Here is a 20,495-nt window from a genome sequence, read left to right as displayed (position 1 = left end):
CATGCGCAGCTTGCATTCAGTAGCATCTTCCTGATGACTTTGAAGCCGTACAAAATCCACACTGTACAATATTACATCAGTGATAGAGTAAATCATATGGGATGTAGTTACGAGACTGGCGGCCGCGATGCTGCCGGTCTCAATCCCGACGCTGAAAGTCCGACACGGGACTTAAGATAGGCATCGAAATACCGACGCCGGAACACAGAAGGACGCCAGCCCGAACGAGGAAAAGTCTGGGGCGCCCTTAGTGTTAGCCGTGGGGGAGGAGGAGGTGTGTGGGGGGGTTAGCGTTAGGTTTTGGGGGGGAGGTTAGGCACCCCTAGAGGGCAGGGTTAGGGTTAGGCACCACTGGAGGGGGGGTTAGGTTTAGGCACAAAAGGGGGAGACAGGTTTAGGCACTAACGGGGAGGGTTAGGCTACAAAAAGGGAGGGTTGGGGGGAGATAGGGGGTGGGTAAGTGTAGTTATCAGACCCTGTCGGGATACCAACCATCGGGATGCCAATGTCAGTATTTTGACAGGAGGCATCCTGACAGACAGCTTTACATACCGAATCCATAACATATATATCACTTTGCTTTAATCAGGAAAAAATATTTTGCGCTTAGAAAGAGGTCACTTTGATTACTAGCCCACATCATTTGCATGCATTTATATGCTAGCGTCTACTTTATTTTAATGCCTTCATTACACAAAGGGATTGTGTTTAAGTGGCTATGACAGCTCCATATTGACATTTGCAACAAAACAAAACAAAAATCTATGTTTCTATGCACATTCCAAGGCCGTTTAGGAGGTCAGCAAAACACTTAGTACAGATTGCTGCCACTTATATTTCATCTGGGCAGAATGTTCCATTCAATTCCCTCTAAGGATCATTACAAAGATTGCTGGACTCTCCATATAAGATGAAGAACCTGCACTGATCATTAATGAAGGGCGCACAGCTCTTCCATAGGGTCAGCATTATATTATCATGGAACAGCGAGACAATCAGCACCAAAAAAACCCCAAAGATTTAGAATAAAAGAATTATGGGGTACCTCTATTGCTGCCACCATCAAAAACAGGTCTAGATTTGAATCTTGGAACACTGACTTGACTTGTGGAGACATCCCGAGTAGAGCGCAGTTGGTGACTACAGCTATAACTCCCATGGTTTCAAATGCCAACTAAAAAAAAGAACAAACATGGCATAAATGACATAAGCCAATATACACCCTTCTGTGGAAGTACAGAACTGCTTACTAATCAGACCAGTGTTCAAGGTTTTGTAATGCAGGTGAGGCTTTTCCATTATACAGTCTACAATAACAATTATTTATATTCCTAGCCCAATGGCTACTAAACAAACTACTGCTCTCAAAAGAACACATCAAATGAATATATATGGAATGTAAGAACCTCACACCCAACAATAAGCAAACATTCTAAAGATATTTTAAAGAAAATGAGACGGTCATCTACATTTTTTCAACAATATCTGACATTTTATTCTTGTTTGGTGCCTTTTCTAGCCTTGTTCCCTACTACTTACATATTGGCGTAGGGCTCAGTTATGGATACAATTAAATTATTATCCAAGTATTTCCTTCTCAAGACAGTAATAAGAACATATGGATATGTACAGCCCAAGGAAATGACCTATAAAGTTGGTACAACACTCCCATGCTGTTTTGTTTAGGTTTGCTTTTTGTACTTTTTCCCACAGTTTGCAGCCAATAACTAAACCCTGCTCATAGTGGGTAAATAGCTTAAAATACAAAGAGCAGTCATTTCTATTCAAATTTACAGTTGCATCATTAGTCAATGCGCTGTGTTTGATTCTAATACTGTATGTACAAAACGTTTCCATTACCAAGGAGACTACAAACCAATCACTTTGATTTATTAGGTGTTATGTATTTGTGTACTGTTTTCACCCATTCCATATTTTGAAAACTTTATTGTCTGGTTTCAGCAACGGGGTTGGACAAAAGAATGTTAAATATTAACATCTAATTAACTTCAAATATATTATTAATTCAGTAATTTACAGGAAATATTAAATAGTAATGACCAATAGTAAGTATTTACCATCCATACTCCAATGCTGGCAGCAGGTTCAGAAAATGGACGCTTGAAAACGCGGCACATTTTTAATGCATCCGAGTACATTTCAGTTACATTGTTGAGGACAGCAAAAATGGCCGCGAGTGGATATACACATGAGAATAGACTGACATAGCCAAACAGCAGGAATAACTCCAAGTAATCATCAAATGTTCCCTGGAAAAAAAATCAGGACAAAAGAATTAAGATAATAGAATCCTAGGAATTACAAAAACATAAAACATGATAAACAATTTTTTTTTTTTTCAAATATCTTTATTCAGATTTTCACAAATGATAAACATTTTAAAAATGAAAACTCATATTTACATTACCTAAATAATATGTATTCCATTATAGTTTCTAGAGATTCGGCAACCTGTGACATTGCAATGGAATACATATGCCAATTGCATGTCTATGTACATTTTCATAAATAAAAAAATCACAGATATAGGGCCGTATTCAATTAGGTGCGAAAAGCCGTTTTCGGCGAAAAAGTTTCGCCGGTGACGTCATTTCGCCAGGCGAAAACTTATCCCTGTATTCAAGCCCAAAGACTTTTCGGCAGTGCGGAAAGTCAATGCATTGGAATAGGCAAAAAAAAATTTGCCTACGAAAGCTGGCGGAAAAAAGTGCAGAATTGGGGCTTGGAGGTGCAAACTTGCGGGAACCCCCCTGCTCCCTTGGGACAGTCCCCCAAAGCAAAACTGTGTCAAAAAAAGAAAAAAAAACTTAACACCCCAAAAAATTACTTTGAAAAAGGGGGCGAAAAAGTACAAAGTTGGGGGACAAACTTAAACACTAGCGAAATAGACTTGCGGCAGGTGGATTTTTTAAATTTTTTAATACTTCACATTACTAACTTAAAATATGCTTGCACCCATTTTCATGTACCCCAAAATTGCTGGGACTACTTATTTTCTCAAAAAAAAACATGCAAAATGCTATTCTTCACCACTTCTGCAAAGATGCTAATTTGCAACTATTGAGAGCATTTAAGTACCACAAATATCTTCAGTAGGGCTATTCGGGGGGGATTTATAGTGATCCCCAATGTCAGTGCAACTTTTGGGGGGGGGTGTCAGGCTAATTTCCCCAAAACTGACAGCACTTTTCACCTGTTTGAGTTTCCCCGGGTTCCATTTTCGCGACCTTTGGAATTGAATAGGGGATAAGCGGTGGCGTGCGCAAAACTTTTCCGCTGACAGCGAAAAGTCCGGCATGCGAAAAGCTGCCGACTTTTTGCACCTAATTGAATATGCCCCATATTGTTCTTTTGATAAACCTTATACAACATGATAACTGTAAAGGTGCATATCCACTACACTATTAAAATGAACGATTATCATTCATTAATCGTGCAGTAATTATTACGGCAACGACCAGCGATGCGCACTCCCGCTGGTTGTTGTTGGCATCTGACATCGCCAGAACATGCAGGCCAACCTGATGAGGGAGGGTGCCTGCACATATCGTTCAGTGTGGGCACATAATCCACTGCACAGTATGATGAACAATTCACTGATTACAATGTTGTATTCGTACAGTCGTTCTACACTCGTGTAGTGGATATGCACCTTAAGAGAAACCAAGTAGATTATTCTGCTTGAGAATATTGAAGGAGTTTACAGTCTCCTTCTGTGTCATGTCTATATCACAGTTGTTTATGTCACTGAAGTTGCATTGGATGAAATTGTATTCAGAAAACAGCTCTGTGGGTAACAAAAAAAAACAACCAACAAAATAACTTGTGCATATATATAATTAGACAAAGAACCGCGGAAGGAAGCTGGAACAAATAAATAAAGTCATATGAAGGTTTAAAAACCCTTTACCTTCACCTCATTACTAAACTAAAGTGAATGTTCCTACTTTTTATATCAAAAATAAAAACTATTTTTTTTATAGTATTATTATAATAATTATTATAAATCAAGAAACTATGGGCCTGCTTCAGAGTTCTACGTAAACCAGATGGTTTGTGTACAACTCCAGTGTTTGAAGCTCCAGTCTTAGGGCAGCTTGATGAGGGCAGCTTGGTGTGGTTATGCATTAAGTGTGGTTAAAATCAAGTGTGCTTTCTGAACAGTTAAAAAAAACAGTTGAAAAACATTGAACAACATCTATTACCAGGTAATTACAAAACCATTACTTAACTTTGTGTTTTTTATATTAGGAGAAAAAAATGCTTCACAAACTTCTATTTCTTATCTCACTACATGGAATCATCTCTAAAGTTACTACATCCTTTACTCTCCATGAAGCGCATCCTTCTGTACATATTGCTACCTCATTAATCTTCTCAAACACACATGAGCTTTTAAATTGACAATGACATCCACAACCTGTCGCCATAAACATCTATCATACAAATCCCACCAATATATTTATATCTCTCTCCTTCTGCTTCTATTAGCTGGTGACATATCACCAAATCCAGGCCCAACAAACATGCCACACCCACAACGAGCTATAAATCCAGCTAACTTCATAAACATTGCATGCCTCCCTTTACTCTCCAAGTCACTAGAATGTGCCTTATGGAATGCACGCTCTGTCTGCAACAAACTAACATCCATCCATGACCTCTTTATTTCAACTAACCTCAACCTTCTGGCAATAACAGAAACATGGCTCACACAATCAGACACTGTCTCTCCTGCTGCACTTTCATATGGTAACCTACACTTCTCACACACCTCCAGGCCTGGTAATTGTAAAGGAGCTGGGGTAGGAATATTACTCTCCCAATCTGTTACATACACAGTTCTCCCACAGGTACCTTCACTCACATTTACACTGTATCAGGACTTTCACCCCTTTCTCTGTGTGAGTTGCTGTTACCTATCGCCCACCTGGGCCACCTCAACAATTTCTGGAACATTTTTCTGCCTGGCTCCCTCACTTCCTATCATCAGACATCTCCACCATCGTTATGGGTGATTTCAATATCCCCATTGACAGTCCACAATCTCTTCATGCCTCCAGACTACTCGCTCTAACCTCATCTCTTGGCCTCTCCCAATGGACTGACTCTGCCACTCATCAGGAGGGCCACTGCCTTGATCTTGTATTCACTCGACTATGCTCAGTTTCTGATTTCACTAATGCTCCTTTCCCTCTCTCAGATCACAACCTTATCACCTGCACACTCTCCTCCATTACATCAACGTCCTTGAAATTGACCAAACCTCAACCTAAAACCCACAGAAATATTAATGCTATTAACTTTCAACAACTATCTACCTCTCTACAACAACAACTCTCACCTATTTCTGCATTCACTTCTCCTGAGACTGCGGCATCACACCTAAACCAGATTCTAGAAAAAGTTCTCGATGAAGTAGCTCCAGCTACCCATCACACACCACGTAGAGTTAGACGTCAACCGTGGCATTCTAACCTAACAAGGCATCTACAAAAACTCTCGCGTAAAGTTGACCGTCAGTGGCGAAAGTCTCGTACTCCAACTGACTTCCTCACATATAAGACTATCTACAACTCTTATCGTGCTGCTCTGGACACTGCCAAACAAACATATTTCCAATCTCTTATCTCTGCTCAAGCCTCTAACCCCAAGCGACTTTTTAATACTTTTAAACTGCTTCTTACCCCTCCTTCACCCAAACCACCTGCTACTATCTGTGCGCAAGATTTTGCTTCCTATTTTAGGGACAAGATTGATGAGATCCGAAATGAAATGGTATGCTCTTCTTCAGCTAGCGACTTGCTCAATTCCTTACCTGAATCCTCTGGCACATTCTCTTCATTTGATCTCACAAATGAAGATGAAGTATCTTCCCTCTTCTCATCCTTCTACTCTATTACCTCTACTCTAGATCCTTTACCCTCACAAATCAGTAAAGCTCTGTCTCCTGTGCTTATCCCAACCCTAACTAAAATCTGTAATCTTTCTCTCTACTGGCAACTTTCCATCACTGTTCAAGCATGCAGTGATTACTCCTATTCTGAAAAAAAAAAACTCTGACCCCAACACTCTCTCAAATTACCGTCCTATCTCCCAGCTCCTCCAAGCTACTTGAGAGACTTGTCTACACCCGCCTCACACACTTTCTTAACTCACATAACTTATTGGACCCACTTCAGTCCGGCTTCCGTTCCCAACACTCCACAGAGACAGCACTGACTAAGGTAGTAAATGATCTGGTCACTGCCAAGGCTAAAGGCCATTACTCACTCCTAATTCTTCTAGATCTCTCTGCTGCTTTTGACACTGTTGACCACTCTCTTCTCATACAAACACTACAATCCCTAGGTCTTAAGGACACAACTCTTTCTTGGTTCTCTTCCTACCTATCTGATCGCTGTTTTACTGTTCGTTTTTCTGATTCTGCCTCCTCTTCATTACCTCTATCAGTTGGAGTACCACAAGGGTCTGTCTTAGGGCCTCTGTTATTCTCAATCTATACCTCCTCTCTTAGCAAACTAATCAGCTCTTTTGGATTTCAGTACCATTTGTATGCAGATGATACTCAAATCTACCTATCTTCCCCAGATTTATCACCAACTGTACTGGTCCGTGTCACTGAATGTCTTTCTGCAATTTCATCTTGGATGTCATCTCGCCACCTGAAACTTAATATTTCGAAAACAGAATTAATTATATTTCCACCAGCCAATAACAGTTACCAACCTGATCTCTCTATCACTGTTGACAACTCGACAATCCACCCTGCCCCACAAGCTCGCTGCCTTGGTGTCATCCTTGACTCTGAACTGTCCTTTGTTCCCCACATTCAATCTGTCTCAAAATCATGTTACATACATCTAAAAAACATATCCAAAATTCGACCATATCTCACACAAGACTGCAAAAACTGTAATCCATGCACTTATTATTTCCCGTATTGACTATTGCAATAGCCTCCTTACTGGTCTTCCCAAAAACAGGCTATCACCATTACAATCAATTATGAATGCAGCTGCAAGGCTGATCTTCCTTGCCAAACGTTCATCGTCTGCTGCCCCGCTCTGTCAGTCCCTCCATTGGTTGCCAGTTTTCTACCGTATTCAATACAAAATATTCTTACTTACACATAAGGCTATTAACCAAACCACACCAACATACATCTCTTCACTCATTTCAAAATATCTCCCTACCCGACCTCTCCGCTCAGCACAAGATCTGCGTCTCTCATCCCCACGCATTACTTGCTCCCATTCACGGTTACAGGACTTTCTTCGGGCTGGACCCACTCTATGGAATGCCTTACCACGCACAATACGACTTTCCTCTAGTCTCCAATCCTTCAAGCGATCCCTGAAAACTCACCTCTTCAGGCAAGCTCATCAGATCCCAGAACCACCCACATAACCTTCATAGCCTCCATATGTTAATACATCCCCTTTCACAGTCCACACACAACCTCACACACCGTCTTTCTCTCACATCCTCATGACATTTGGCCGACATTACGGTGTAAATGGATCATGCAGCCCACCAAGAAACTGTGCATTCTGGCTGGCCCAAAATGCAATATATAGCACCTATCCTTGTGTATCAATGCCTATTTCCCTATAGATTGTAAGCTTGCGAGCAGGGCCTTCCTACCTATATATCTGTCTATTACCCAGTTTTGTTCTATTAATGTTTACAATTGTAAAGCGCAACGGAATATGGTGCGCTATATAAGAAACTGTTAATAATAATAATAATAATAATAATAAAAGCTCTATGCATGTGCAGATCTCCTGCAAGCTCACAGTGCATTAGGGGGCGGAGTCAGGTAGCGTCCCAGAAAACACAGCTGCGTGAAAACACTGGCCATCCTGAGTAACCTGAAGGTTACTCTGATGACCGATGTATATATAGAGTGATCGGATGCTGCATCTTTGGGTGCAGCAGCGAATCACAGAAACCGGCAGGAGCCCTCTATTTAGAAAAGATGCCTCTTGCGGCATTAGCATATTATTGCACAGCCACTGCGTACAAAGTCACAGTGGGTGTGCAGTAGTTTGCAACTCTGAAACAGTACACAAAAATACGGAATAAATCAGTCACTCCTGGCACTGGTGTCTAAAAATGATTTTCAAGAAAAATAAAAATTACAACAAATCAAAATGAACTTTGCAGCATGTGATTTAATCCGGGTGAGGGCTTATATTTAGAAGCAGTTTAATAGAACAAATATCACTGTGCTAAGTTCTTAGAGATGAATAAATGAGAATATAAATAGTACCACAATGATCTGCTTCCCATGTAGGCATACAGGAGGCTTGTATATCAATAAATATTTATTAATACATAAACATATTAGTCAGTAGATAAATGTAACATCTGTTACACAATCACACAAATAGGCCCATTCATGAATAAATCGCATCCATGTGGTAACAATTAATAAATACAATGTAGCACATGCATATCTCCCATATATAAAAGTGCTATGTTGCCAAATGTGCATAGTAACCAATCAAAATCAGTGTAGTAATCAGAGCAATTAATACGAGACTGGTACCATAAGAAAAAAATGTTTCAGTTGCAATAAAATAATGTCCAAATGTTCCCATTACTTTACACTGGCGTCCCAGTCAAGTATGAAATAATGCTTAGGTGCTCCAATGTGGAAAAGATGAAAAATATTTACCCTTCCAGGTATGATAGTATAATGTCCTGGTCAAACGGTAAAGCTGAATTCAGTGTAACGGCTCCACGGTATTTAGTTACGGTCTTCAGTGATCGGACGCTATGTCGGAAACACTGGAAACAGCTGCCGTGCTGTATGAAATAGTCCTCCGCGCAAAATTAATTCAAATAGGTAAGAAGACGCTCACGATCTGCCCCCCTCGTCTGCAGCGCAATCATCCACTAGAAAGTCACCTTGGTAGTACTAAGTGGAGCTCAGGTAGACAGGTAACGCGTTTTGGTCCTTACTGGCTGGGAACTTTTTCAAGATTGAATTTGAGAGCTCCTTCTCCCGGCTTTTATCCCCCATCTCTGATTCAATTATTGGTTGTTGTTTAATTGAGTCATTAATCAAAATCATACACATACCCTCTCTAGATGGGAAATCTAGTCTAATACACATTAAAACATAGAAATCAACAGATAAAAATAAAAAATTAAATATGATATATATATATATATATATATATATAATCATGTTAATGTCAATATACAATAAAAATAATCTAAAATAAAAATAATAAAAATAAACAAACAACATGACCATATGTGTTTCCATATGAACTATATTATACAAGCCTCCTGTGTATGGCGTTGAGAATTCTAATACCAATGAATTATTATAATAATACTAAACCTCGGTGATATACCCATAGCTTAGTACAATGATTTTCTTAAGTTTTGCAATGAATAGGTTTAATGATGTGCGTCTTACAACAAATATAAAACATAAGAACAGGTGATAAACGAATACATAAAATAAAGTGTAATAAAAATTAGAAATAAGCAAAAATAAATAAATAAAATAAAAATAATAGAGATAATAAAAATAAATAAGTATAAATACATATATGAATGAACACATACATACAAATATATATATTGATATACAAACCTCCTGTATGCCTAAATAGGAAGCAGATCATTTTGGTACTATTTATATTCTCATTTATTCATCTCTAGGAGCTTAGCGCAGTGATATTTGTTCTATAACTCTGAAACAGGCCCTATATACGGGTTGGGTATGATATGCCAACGGCCGGGAAGCCGTCTGACTAAATCCAGACGCCGCAAGTGAAAGCGCTGAAGATCCAGACTGGGGCTGGTAAGTACCCTAACCCTACCCTCTCCCCCTCTAAACCCTCTTTAGTGATGCTTAACCCTACCCTCCCCCCCCGAGCTGGTGCCAAACCTCCTCCCAGGGTTGCCTAAACCTAATCCCCCCCTCCCCGCACTATAAACCTAACTCTCCCAGGGTGATGCCTAACCCTATCCTCCCCCTAGGGGTGCCTAAACCTAACCCCCCTCCCCACACCCTAACTTTAAGTCCCCCCCGGGGGTCCTTAAACCTTACCCACCCCCCTGCGGCTAAGTGCTAATACTGCCCGACTTACCTTTGTTCGGGAAGCTGTCTGTTCAGATTCCGACGGGCGTCAGGATTTCGACGCCTGTCATTAGTCCCGCGTCAGTATTTAGACGCCAGGATTTAGTCAGACGGCTTCTAATAGTTCTTTATTTCCCCAGGCATCTTAGTTTAGTTACTTTTTGTCTTGCATTGTACAGTGTGTACTGAACATACAATACACAAAGAAGAAATATATTGATATAATTAACTATTTTGAGAAAAGCAAATAAAAACCAGAGCTAATCTAAAGTGTTATCATTCAGTCTCCTGCAAACCATGTTACACTACATGTATACTAACCATACCACAGCAGTACTTACTAAGTACACATTCATTTCTTTTTCCAAGTGAACTTGCTCCAATAAAGTGAATTCTGTGTCCACCTTTAATGTTTTGACTTTCTTTTTTATTTGTTTATTATGTCTCTTCTGCATCCAGTAAGGAAGGACAGCCTCCACAAACTGGTTAAGGATCTGAGAGGTGATGAGAAGTGTTGCCAAACTCTGCACAATAAAAAAAAAAGCAAGAAAGTAATACAAAAGATAAAGTAAAAAATATATAAATACAGATATAATACAAGTAAACTTTTATCCAGAAAGCAAGGAAAACTGAAAGGGGGAAAAAAGTAAGTAGTCTCTGCAGCGCATGGATAATGCCCTAGACACAGACACCATGTTCCATCTCATAGCCCTTTTACACTTGTGTTCTGGGTCTGACACAGGATCTGGTTCAAAACTGGGTCAGACACGGGACATACCCATTTCACACTGTGGTGCTGATTCGGGTTATTCCCGGTTCGGCGCTGTTCACACTGCACCCGAGTGCAGTGAAACTCTATTGTCGGTGCTTGGAGATGACATCATCTTCAAGCACCGGGAAATCCGGATCTCCCCATGCTGTAAACGGGACCGTTTACACTGCAGGGTTACACTGGTCATTCCTGTGTTAGACCCTGAAAGCTACCTGGGTTGGATTGCCGGGTCACTCGACCCGGGAATCCATCCCTGGCCCCTTTTACACCGAGCAGAAACCCAGGTTAACCTGGCAATAAGCCATGTTTTATCTGCAGTGTAAAAGGGGTATTACATACACCCATCAAGCATAATATTAAAACCAACTGCATAATACTGTGTAGGTCCTGCTTGTGCCGCCAAACAGCTCTGACCCATTGAGGCATGGACGCTACAGGGCCTCTGAAGGTGTCCTGTGGTATCTGCCACCAAGACGTTAGCAGCAGATCTTTTAAGTCCTGTAATTTGCGATGTAGGCCTCCATGGCTTGTACTGGTTTTTACAGCACATCTCATAGATGCTTAATTGGATTGAGATCTGAGGAGTTTGGAGTAGAAGTCAACACCTTGAACTGTGTCAAATTCCTCAAAATATTCCTGAACAATTTTTGTAGCGTGCAAACATCCTGATGAAAGAGGCCACTGCCATCAGGGAATACCGTTGCCATGAAGGGGTGTAATTGGTCTGCAACAATGTTTAGGTAGGTGGTACATGTCAAAGTAATATTTACATGAATGCGAGGGCCAAAGGTTTCCCAGCAGAACTTTGCCCAGAGCAACGCAATGCCTCTGCTGACTTTCCTTCTTTCCATAGTGCATCCTGGTGCCATCTCTTCCCCAGGTAAACTAGGCACCCGGATGTCCATATGATGTAAAAGAAAACATTCATCAGACCATGCCACCTTCTTTCATTACTGCATGGCCTAGTTCTGACGCTCAGGGCCGTTACAGTGTTACAGCCTCTGACACTGTAACATAGCATTTTGCATGCAGATACACCCGCAGACGCAGAGAAAGCATATCATTTTAATCAGCAGAAGCTGCTTGTGCTATCTATTTGCATCGTTGTGCGAATAAGACAAATTTGAAGGTAAAAAGACGCACGAAAAAATGCTTGGCTCTACCATGTCACAACACAGCAAGGCGCGACTAGAAGGGCTGTTTAACGCACGAGGAGGCTAGATGTATGTGGACCCATCTGTACCCATCTATGCGCTTGCTTTATGTATTGCACCCCCCATGAGGGAAGACTGTCTTGCTGAAAGCAATGACACTTCTGATGTCGTACAAACCCCTTTATTCATTGTTTGGCATAATAAATTCCTTCTCCCCCGGTTAATCTGTACAGGTGGAGAACCTGGGACGAAGCCGCAAAAGAGTGACATTGTTGCACTAGTAAATGATGATGTCACTTACTGCAATGGCGCTCCACTGCACGTCAAAAAAAATGTATATAATGCATTTATGGGGGCTGTTAGCCACGTACCTCCCCAATCTTGACACCCGTGTTTGAAAAAGGTGTGTCCCCTCTTACAAAACGTGTGGACCCATAGTAGTTACTGTCTGATGATCTGCGTGAAGAAACCTACAATCCTGTATATACATACATACAATCATATACAACCACATTTAATTTTAACTAATGTGTTTGAAATAGAATAAAAGAAAAAAACTTTTTTGGCCAAGCCGGATAGATTTTAATTTGCCATGTTAGAAAAAAAATGTCAAATAAAGGAATAATGAACCACTTAAAAGAATTAGAAAAACTAAGCCAATGACATAACTTTCAGTTGCCTGTTAGAGAAAAAAAAACACAGCACTAAGGGAAACTTTAATTAAAACCTGTTCTCCCTTCAAATAAATTTAAGCCATCATTGTTTGAATGAAATCCATCCGGAATGTTGTGTGTGTATAAACATTCCCATTAATCATGACGGCTATGTATGTATATAATAAAAGTGCTTGGCAGTAATTTATTATGAATTACTGGGAGAACAGTACTGTATCCATGGCAATGTATACAGAATTAAGTGTACTGCAATGGTTAGAAATCATCTCAAGTACAAGGATATGGGTGTGAATGTGTAAATGGTATGAAGGCTATGTGAGCAGCTCCCCCTAGTGTGTGTAGCCAGGACAAGAACAAAGAGCAGATGTAATTCATTGTAAAATACCCTTACACATCAATGGTATTAATTATTGTTCCTATCAACAAGAGCAGATCAAATTAACAACCTTCTATACACTTTATTCCCATGCAGTTATTTAAGCTGATGCCCATTACAGTAAATGAGACCTGTATTATCACATAGACCGATGTCAGATGAGACATTTTTATGTTATGAGAAGAAACATGAATCAATAAAATACCCATTGAAATATTACATTTAGAATTAATCTGTTTCTAGAAACATCAACTGTGATGGGCTGCTTAGTATGCCATATTCATTTTGTTGTGTGAGATGATTAAAATACTTTAATGGTATAATTTTTTTTAAAAGTGAGAGTTTTTTTCTATTAACAAGACTGTAACCTAAAAATAATAATTTAATTAATTGTTCTTCACACAGAATAATGTATATGCTAATTCAGTTTTGGGTTATCCATCTACAGTATGTAGGCTCTGAGTATACTTATGGCTTCTGTCCCCTTTCCAAGCTTAGCACTCCCACAATGACAGCATACTGTTCTTCTAATGACATCACATACTGTATACTGCATCTCTTGTCTAAAGCCAATATACCGAGCTATTGTATTATGAAATGACCAGTCCCCCATTAAGAGAGATTTGGGAGAAGAGAAAAAGCATTATACTTAAGAGAAGACAATTAATGGCAACTGTACTCAGTGATGGGCTCTGCAATCTGATTAACAAGCACCAGTAAAAACTAGGTAAAGTCCTATAAAAAAAATATTTGCATGTATTAATTCTTCCATATTTATATTAGATAAATAAGAGGAAAAAATATATAGCATTAGAGTCACTTTAAGACAATTACGCTTGATGTCCCTGCAGAGGAAAAAATGCATGGTTCTAGTTATGTTCCTATTACTGGTGATGAATAGCTCTTACAGGGAGGATCAGTGGAAATGTTAAGCCTGCCAGTGAAGCAGCTGACTGTGTAAAAGCACACACTGTAGATAGTTATTTTAAGTGGTGCATTTTTGTTGTGTAAGCGATATACAGTACACACAGCAAGGTGATCTCATTGGAGAGACCCAGCATTGCACAGAGCTAAGCAGCTGAGGTGTTTTCACTGAGCTAGACACAGTACCATGGCATCCTCAGCAATCACTGGCTATTGCCACACATGTAGCAGAGCTGCCAAATACACGAGAACTACCACTTTTCATATATTGAATAAAATGTACTATTAATAAAGACTATTATCTTATTCAGTGGTTACCACACTGGGTGCCGTGGCACCCTGGGGTTCTGCGGGGGACTTGCAGGGTTGCCACAGGTTGGAGGTCCAGGACCAAATCAAATTAATAATAATCAATTATAAAATATGTGGACAAACAGAAGTAGAACCCTGTCTACCACCACATCACTGAACCTAAGGATGACAGGTAAGCAAAAATCAGAATTTCTCAATAAGAACCTTTTGGCCTAGGGGTGCCGTGAAAAAGAAAATCTGATACTCTAGGGTGACGTGATTGAAGTTTGGGAACCACTGATCTAATTTATTCATTAATTTTCATAATATGTTTTATATCCCCTCTCTATAGTACTTTGAATACAATGTATCGTAGCTTGAGCGGTCCATAAAATTAATGTAATAATACAGCAATTAGGTGCACAAATTGCACTGAATTACAACAACCAATCAGTAACTAGCATTTCTAGGTCTAGTGCAAGTTTGACAGTGAAACAGCATCAGGATAATATTATATATCATTCTCAGTTATTTATACATTTATGTTGGTTACTCTCATATTACTTAAGACAATAACAAGTTTCTATTTCAAGTTAAGATTACTGTGACGTAAAGGGACATAAGAAGTAATAAAAGTAGCACTAAAGCAAACATTGTTCTGTGATGTCACATACAAAGTTATTGTTTGCTAGTACATTATGATTAATTTAGGGCCTGATTCAGTATGGATCGCAATTGCGTTCGCACCTGCGTTATCGCACGCAATGCAGTTGCGAAAATATGCTAATGTCTGCCACCGCTCAGCCAGCATAGAGATGCCCACTGCTGCTTTCCCACATGCGTAATTCCTCGCAGTCCTGCGTATACATCAGTAACATCGTAGCACATCGGTCCGTCATGCACAATTACAGCAGGTCTGACCAGTCGCAGAAACTGCAAGTCGAGTCGCACGCAGTGAGTACAAAAGCTGCGTAGGCAATCGCAGTGGCTAATTTATGCACACCCACGCAAGGGCGTTCAAACAAGACAGGCACACCGGCATTTCTCCAACCACTCCCCCGTCACTACTCCCAAACACTGACGGCCTGTCACTCACTCTGCAATGGATTCCTATCTGTGTGCGTAATCTCAGTACACGTGTAGTGAGGTGCATACGCATGAACAGTACTGAACAATTCGTCCGATCTTTGTATGTAGTTGCAAATACGTAAGATGATGAATCACACCCTTAAAACATTAAGGGTCCTTTAAAATGCTGCAGATCTACAACTCCTCCCATTGGTAAACTTATAATACCAAAAGTCTGAGCAGCTGCATAAAGGTAGACAAGTGAAATCACAAAAGAGCATTTACTTTGTTATGCTTAATGACGTGAAATTTTAATTACAAGATTTAATCCAGATTCAGCCCTTTCTACAGTATAGGAGCATTACCTTATGTATCTGTCTATGAGCAACAGCTTTGATAAACAAATCTTAAACTTGTACTTCTCATACTTTTGAGACAGTCTTCCCTGCAGAAACTATGCAGGAACTTACTTAAGAAAAAGCTGTACAGGTCACTGTTCCCTGGGAATGTCGGGAGAATTAGTTGTCACACTGTAAGTTCACCAAAGCTACAAACTGAACAAGCAAATGTCTACACAATGCACTTACCTGGCGTAACAGTTTTAAATCAGTCATGACAAAGGCTATGTAGAACAGTGATGCAAAGCAATTTACGCTATTGAACTGGAAAATAAAAGGAGATGATTAATAGAATTCAGATGAGCAATGACATTATTCTCACATTAATAAGCAAATGCATTCTTTTATACAAGAATATTTTCAATTAGGTGCATCATCAGGCTAATGCAAAGAACACAATTAAATATAAAAAAGTGTTTCAGCCCTTACACAGTATTGATAAAAAGTGTTCAATAAGCCTAATTGTCATGAACTGGGGTTTATACTGTTCTTACATTTGTTGCATTAATGGGTTATTAGAAGAGAAATCATTAAAAGATAATACAAAATAAATTTATAGTACAACCTAACTGCTAGCTAACAGAACTGTAGGGTCCAATGCCAGGGGCACACTAAATTCCATAGAACTCTCCCGTCAGAGATGCTCTAAGCTTTTATTAAATGCTGACATCACAGACTGTGCAATCAGCATCTACATAGGGAGAGGACCCGATGAAAGTAACCGGTATCAGTCTGGGTTAGTCACTGATAAAGAATGTGTAGTGCCCCCCTGCACATGCAACAATCTGCATCAGGCTATACCAGGCAAGGCTGATCACTGTATATTAGAGTGCCATAGTGTGGGGTACCTCTCAAACTGTGCAACCAGAACTGAATTAACCCTGGTCAGGGATTCTCTCCAAGGGACAAGCAGCCCAGTAGTGAATAGAACTGGGGCTCTCCCTGCCACCCCTTGAATGGTAAGTACCAGGGCAAAAGCTGAAAGTGAAAGATAGAGTAGAAATGAAAAGTCGCAGCAGAGGTGCTGCTCAGGTATTTGGGGAGAAGAATGACTGCCCTTTTATTTTTATTTATTTTATTCATCTTTTAAACAGGTTGGGTATGGCAGTCAAGTCAAATATAGACTCAGGCCTGAGCTTACATGTGAGATACTGCTAGGCTATATATATTAGTAATGTCTAAAGGAAGTGTTGAGAGAAGGTCTCACTAAAGGTGTAAAGTAAGGAATAGGAGAATGCTATACTGACACTGCCCATCTGAGGACCTGAAAAGAGCCTGATGCTTGAAGATGTATATAATTATTGCGGAAGCTGGTAAATGTGGGTGGAAAATTACCACTTGGTTTATGTCTGCGGTTGTCTTACAATCACATGGTCAGCTGTTAGGGGTCTGACAGCTAAATGAACACAATCAAACTGATCTAATTCAGAAGAGATAATGGAAGAAAAGGAATCAAACGTGTCATCTCTTTTCATATCACCTACTGCCAAATAATACTGGGAAAACTGAAGACACCTGGCAGGCAGAGCATAAGTGATGGCTGCAAGTTTGGTTACCTGCCCAACGCAAAGCACAATCCATCCACATCTAAGGGCCGTATTCAATTAGTTTCGCACCCGCGATACTTTTCCACCTGCCGGACTTTTCGCCTACATCGCGTGTTTTGGATGCGAAAAGTTTTCGTGCGCGCCCCCTCAATTCGCCGTATTCAATTCAAAAGGACGTGAAACACGCGTCCCGACAATACTCGAACAGGCGAAAAGTGCTGTTAGAGATGGGGAAATCAGCCTAACACCCCCCAAAAAGTGCACTAACATTGGGGATCAGTATAGATGTTCCTGATTAGCCTCCCTGAAGCTATTTGGGGTACTTAAGTGCACGAGTGTTGAAGAATAGCATTAAGCAAGTTTTTTTTGGAGAAAATAAGTAGTCCTGTCAGATTTAGGGTTCTTGAAAATGGGTGCAAGCATGGTTTAAATTCGCTAAAGGGAAGTTTTAAGGGACATCAAAAGCGCACTTTCAGCATGCACCTGCAATAAAAAAAAAACACCTACCCCATACTTGCAGACCCCCCTAAAATCTACTTTTTATTTGTGTACTCCCACTTTGTACTTTTTCGCCCCCATTTTCAAAGTCATTTTTGGGGTGTTCCTCTTTTCTTTTTTTACGCAGTTATCCTTCGGGGGGCTGTTCCAAGGGTGCAGAGTGGTTTCCGCACCTTTGCACCCCAAAACCACAATTCTGCACTATTTTCCGCCTATTACATTGCATTGACGCGAAAAGTCTTTGCAATTGAATACGGCGGAAACTTTCCGCCTGCTGAAATGACGTCATCCGCGATACTTTTCCGCGGATTCTGACTTTTCGCCGCTAACTGAATACAGCCCTAAGTGCATTTTGTCCAATAACAGAGTTTTTCAACCAAGGGCTGTATTCAATTAACCGCAAAAAGTGCCGTTTGCAGAAAAGTTTTCTTCGATTTGCACTTTTCGCCTGTTTTCAAAGTATCTCCATATTCAATTCCCCGGAGCTTCGCCTACGCAGACTAGATGGGCCAAGTGGTCCTTATCTGCCGACAAATTCTATATTTCTATGTTACGCGAAAACTCCATAGGCAAAAGAAGGTGAAAAAGTTTCTCCAGCAAAAAGCATGAGAAAAGAAGTGTAAAATCCATATTTTGGGGTACAAATGTGGGGACTTGCTTCAGAACGCTTTGGACACCCCCCTAATGACAAATATGGCTAAAAAAAAATATCTTATTCAGCCCAAAAAAGACATGTCATTTTTGGGGTGGAAATGACATACTGTAAGTGTTGGAAAATTGAAAAAAAAGTGGGGGGCCTGGTACTTTGTGGGGCTATATAGTTGGGACAGGTGTTTTTGGGATTGCAGGAGGCTGCAGCAGGTGTATTTTTGAGTTTTTTTAAATCTTCATTTTAGAGACATCAAAATATACTAGTACCCATTTCCAGGTACCCCAAAATTAACCTTGGTACTTATTTTTCAGAAAAAAACATTGTTTCCTATCATTTTTCCACACACAAGCAAATATGCATATAACAACCCACTGCAACAAAATAAGTTCACTAAATACATTAGGGCTACTACTACTATTCTATATTGATTCCCAGGGTCACTGAAGCTTTTTATGGGGTACAGATTGATTTCCCCAAAAAAGAGGTCCTTTTCACTAATTTCATTTTGGAGAACATTCGCCTGTCCGTGTTTTTGCGTGTTTTACAATTGAATAGGGTGAAAAGTGGGGACGGGCATGGAGAAAACATTGCATCAAAATAGACAATTAAGGCAAATTCGATCCGCTTTTCGCCAGATGGCACTTTTCGCGGCTAATTCCATTAGCCCCAAGTTGGGGATCAGATCATCACTGGAGTCTACTTCACATCCCAGATCATTGAGCTACGCTATCAGCGGACAGGATAATTTTTACTTAGATAGCCCATACACTCTACATGTTGTAGAAAAACCTGCCTCTCCTGCAGTGTGCACTAACAGCAATATGACTCTGTCTGGGGCTACTTCACAACACAGTGCACTAACTGTTGGATACTTATAATATCTGGAGCAACTGGGTCTAGTTATGAGCCTAGTGGACCACTAAACAATCACTACTGTGCATATATATTCATACCTTTGGTTGTGGATGGGGGACTTCCCTATTAAGTTTTGCTGTTGGCACCAGAAAGCTATATATCTGCTAAGCAGTGCTCCCATATCACTGCTACGTTTCTTAAGATCTCGCTCAGTTATGTGTTCTTTTGCTTCCGGAATAGTATGTATCATTTTTTCCCCAACTCTCTCATATGTTGCCCTTTTCCTTTCCCCACCTCTTTTGCTCTTTCTTTCCCTTTATAATTTTTTGGGTCCTAGTCTGAAGGTTTGCAATGGAGGAATTAGAAAATGATGAGCCTTTGACTCCTGAGTGGGCAATATATGGCACCATTCCAGAGGGCACTAGGATATCTATGAGTGAAAGAAAATCTTAACAGCAGCATGCAAAAACATCCTCCACATTTGGATTCATGGTATCCCCTACATTTTAGCTGTTTAGGGAAAACAATCCTTTATTTTCCACATGGATTCACTTGAAGCCTCCCTTCCAAAAGAAAGACTAATATAGACATTTGTTTGAAGTCTGGGAGAGTTTTATTAACTAATTATAATTATCCATAATGGAACAAGTATGGAAATGCTTCTATTTTAGGATTTATAATTTAGCATTATTTGAGGAAAGGTCTGCCCTGGTCTCCATATGCCTTAGAGACCTACAGTATCTAGAGGTCTATAACTATCACTTCTTACAGCTGTTCTAAACCAGCAAATGTGTTTCACCAATATTTTCATCTGAATATTTTATGATATTACAGTGAATTGCATCATTTTCACTTTAACGGTCTGTTTTTTTCTAGACAGTGTTCGTGCTTCTACAATTGAAATGTTAATTATCACTGCCAGACATTTATTGTAATGTTGAAGGAAAAATGTGTTTGAACAAGAAAAAATTAGATAATTACAGTACCACTTACCACTAGGACTTTCAGCACTAGGTGGTTCTGATATGATGACTCTAATCTATGATTTTCTGCAAAAAAAAAGTAAACACATTTATATATATATATATATATATATATATATATATATACTCGCCAATGCAAGAGGGAACTGTGCAAGAGGAGGACATTAAGGCAAATGG

At 39.9% G+C, this 20,495-nt stretch overlaps 1 protein-coding gene across 7 annotated transcripts in view; it reads right to left on the bottom strand.

The window, feature by feature from the left end:
- ANO10 (anoctamin 10) overlaps nt 1-20,495 on the bottom strand; it is a 319,184-nt gene that overhangs the window by 213,229 nt on the left and 85,460 nt on the right. For all 7 annotated transcript variants that reach the window (XM_088463625.1, XM_088463672.1, XM_088463666.1 and 4 more), the window contains exons 7-11: nt 20,329-20,384; nt 15,973-16,047; nt 10,468-10,650; nt 2,079-2,270; nt 1,046-1,174 (exon numbers count right to left, since the gene is read on the bottom strand). In XM_088463625.1, the coding sequence (XP_088319751.1) occupies nt 1,046-1,174; nt 2,079-2,270; nt 10,468-10,650; nt 15,973-16,047; nt 20,329-20,384 (635 nt within the window). The remainder of the gene's footprint in view (nt 1-1,045; nt 1,175-2,078; nt 2,271-10,467; nt 10,651-15,972; nt 16,048-20,328; nt 20,385-20,495) is intronic.

The sequence above is a fragment of the Taudactylus pleione genome, unplaced genomic scaffold (assembly GCF_031769625.1).
Source record: "Taudactylus pleione unplaced genomic scaffold, aTauple2 ptg000053l, whole genome shotgun sequence".
NCBI classification, from domain to species: Eukaryota; Metazoa; Chordata; class Amphibia; order Anura; family Myobatrachidae; genus Taudactylus; species Taudactylus pleione.
Note: the sequence above shows the minus strand (reverse complement) of the source record. Positions and strands in the feature narration are given on the sequence as shown.